Source organism: Limulus polyphemus, unplaced genomic scaffold (genome assembly GCF_000517525.1).
Source record: "Limulus polyphemus unplaced genomic scaffold, Limulus_polyphemus-2.1.2 Scaffold9858, whole genome shotgun sequence".
NCBI classification, from domain to species: Eukaryota; Metazoa; Arthropoda; class Merostomata; order Xiphosura; family Limulidae; genus Limulus; species Limulus polyphemus.
Window position 1 is genome coordinate 3,873 of NW_013675468.1, and position 2,875 is coordinate 6,747.

Here is a 2,875-nt window from a genome sequence, read left to right on the forward strand (position 1 = left end):
TTGCAAGATGGAAAAGCATCATTGATAAGAATGGAGCCTATTTCATTTAATAAATGTTTTGTTTTGATATACAAGTTGTTCGGGTTTTTTCATCTACCAAAAACCAACATTAATTTCTTGATGACCTAATATATTAAAAGTTAGTATCAAAACTATAAAGAATTTAAACAAGTACATGGTTGGTCAAATTGACCAAGCCTATGTTGAGAGAGTTAACCCTTTCTATACAGACTTGGTCATTTTAATAAATCTTGCAACCACCATGTAACCATGAAAATATACATACTATAGCTTTTAATGTAGTAAGTGTGTCTTCACAAAATTTGGCAAGCTTTCAGGAAACATTACAAGTCTTTTGAATAAAAAATAAATAAATAAAATATTCTAATCAAGTATTTATACTAAAGATTTGTCTGTGAATTACACAGACTCTGATTAATCTGAGTGTACAGAAATTTTTCATATTAAGATTAAAAATACTTTTCCATTTTACAAATTTTAAAATTTCATTTGCATAATCCCTAGAGCAATATAAACAAATATCAAATTGTTTTAGTGACTTAAACTTTATACTGTATTTGTTATTTCCTCTACCCTAACACTATGTGGGCTTGGTTCATTTGACCAACCCTGTAACCACCACAAAAATAATATGCAGTTAATCTAAGTTATCCATTTTTCTCTTTCCAGTATGACTGCAGTTTGTAACAAACAATTACAATTATTTATCCTCAGAAGCTTCAGACTCGTAACAGTTTACTTCTGTTTTAATTTAATTTTAAAGTTTTATTGCTCTTTGAACCATGTCCAACTACTAAAGCTGTAAATTAGCCAGCAGGCACATAGCTTAACTTACAATAAACGTACTATTGACTCATGTAATACACAAAAAGCTCATCTTTCTCTCTCTCTGAGGATTTTCTTTGTTTAACTTTTTAATTTATTTTTTCTTATCTAACCTAATAAATTTCTAACTTTTACATTCTAGTTAAATGAATAAAAATAGAATAAAAATAAAAAAAAACAAGAAATTTAGTATTTACATCTGGCCTCAGTTGAAAATTAACCATCATTTATAATTTAACTTGTTTTCTAACAAACCTATAAGGGAATTGTTTTAATTCAAGATGATCTCAGTGATGGCAGCACTGAATTTGTATGTCAAATAATTCAAAACTATCATGATAACAGGCTAGCCTTATATGGAAATCAGTACACCGTAATCTGCATTTCCCATTGGTTATAAATAATTGAACAGAGAGAACTAATGACATTTTTTGAAAGACAGGATGTGATAGGAGGGTGTGGCATGTAGTTTATAATAGTTTCTGGTTTATAAAGTAAAAACAAATTGGAGGCTATAAATTTAGATTACAATAACTATACTATAAATGTGTAATTTATGTTAAACTTGGGACATCATGTAGGAGTAATAAGAATATCTAAGATGGGCCAATCAAGGTGAACAAGTGTCACGTGATAGAGAGAAGTGAAGATTGAGAATTTAAATATTTCCTTTTGAAATTAAGACTTATATAATATTAAAATTTGAATTAGAAACTACTTTTTGTTGCTAGGTTTATTTGTAATAAATGAAAACTCTGTACAAAAAAAAAAGGTCATGACACGTCCACTTTGACCTACCCATATCCAGAGGGTTGAAGTTAAGAATAAAACAGAAATTATAACTCAAACACTTGTTTAACAAGATAACTCCGTGAGGTATTTGTTTCTAATTAAAAAGCATTTTCTTAGCCATATTGCAAACTCATATTAAATATAATTGTACCATACTGGGCATGCTCAGAAGCGACGCTGTTAAGTCATTAATTACAATAAACACGAACATCCTATCCAACAACATTATTATATTTTAAAGTACTGAAGCATTTCTTTAGTAAATTGAAAAAAAAAGTAAACATCCTATACTGATCTAAACAATAAAGTCTTAAACTGTTACTGGAACATCAATTAAATAACCTACATTTTTGAGTAAAAACAAAATATGACTAGATATTTTTTGTTGAATGTTTATGGAAAGCATTCTGATCATCAAGATTCAAGACTATAATTTAAACGAGGCATATTAATGACTCTCTGTATTAATTAGTGAATTATTTTTGTTGTATTTCAAAAAGTTAATGCAAGTTTTCGTTAATGTAATGCTTTTAATCAATAAAAACAAAGCTTAAATTTGCTCCAATGAAATATATGCAATTTTATTTACTATGTCGCTGTAAGCAACAGCAAAAAAAGGTAAAAAAGGTATTTTAGTAGAAGTATGGCTTTAATGAAATAGTATTTTAAAAACTTACTCTCTTACCTCTTGGAACAACTGCAACATTTCACAGACTAAACACATGGAAGGGTCATCTTGGAAGTGACAAACATTGCAGTCAGCAAGAAAATAGTCCCGAAGAAGTGGTGTGTGCATTAGTGCTTGTACAATACAGTTCATGAAACACGTGTTCCCTAAATTTATAAGCCCTCGTAACCCTAGAAAAGAATAATTTAAACACCATTATTAATATTCATCGACTCATTTTGCTAAAATTAAAAACTCAAAACAAAAAAGAAGCAGCATTCAGTTCAGCTACAAAAACTAGTGTAGTCAACTCCCGATTATTTGTGGGCGAGTTATTCATGTTGCAGATCTTTTGTCCCTTACAGGAGCTTCAGTGTGTCTCAAACTATCGTTAGTGTGGATGTATTGCTGTGATAGGCCCAAGTTAAAGTGGCTAAAAACAGACAGAAAGTTGTATTGTGGTAAAAACTTGAGTTAATTGATAAATTATATAAAGAAGAATCTAGAGCAAAATTAGTTAAACATTATAATTATAATTAATGTAATAATTATACAAATTATTTGATACGT

At 29.0% G+C, this 2,875-nt stretch overlaps 1 protein-coding gene across 1 annotated transcript in view; it reads right to left on the reverse strand.

Annotated features, from left to right (window-relative positions):
* LOC106476123 (ubiquitin carboxyl-terminal hydrolase 22-B-like) overlaps window positions 1–2,875 on the reverse strand; it is a gene marked incomplete at its 3' end in the record, with an annotated part of 19,871 nt that overhangs the window by 2,964 nt on the left and 14,032 nt on the right. Inside the window, exon 4 of the mRNA XM_013936793.2 lies at window positions 2,324–2,496. Coding sequence (XP_013792247.2) covers window positions 2,324–2,496 — 173 coding nt within the window. The remainder of the gene's footprint in view (window positions 1–2,323; window positions 2,497–2,875) is intronic.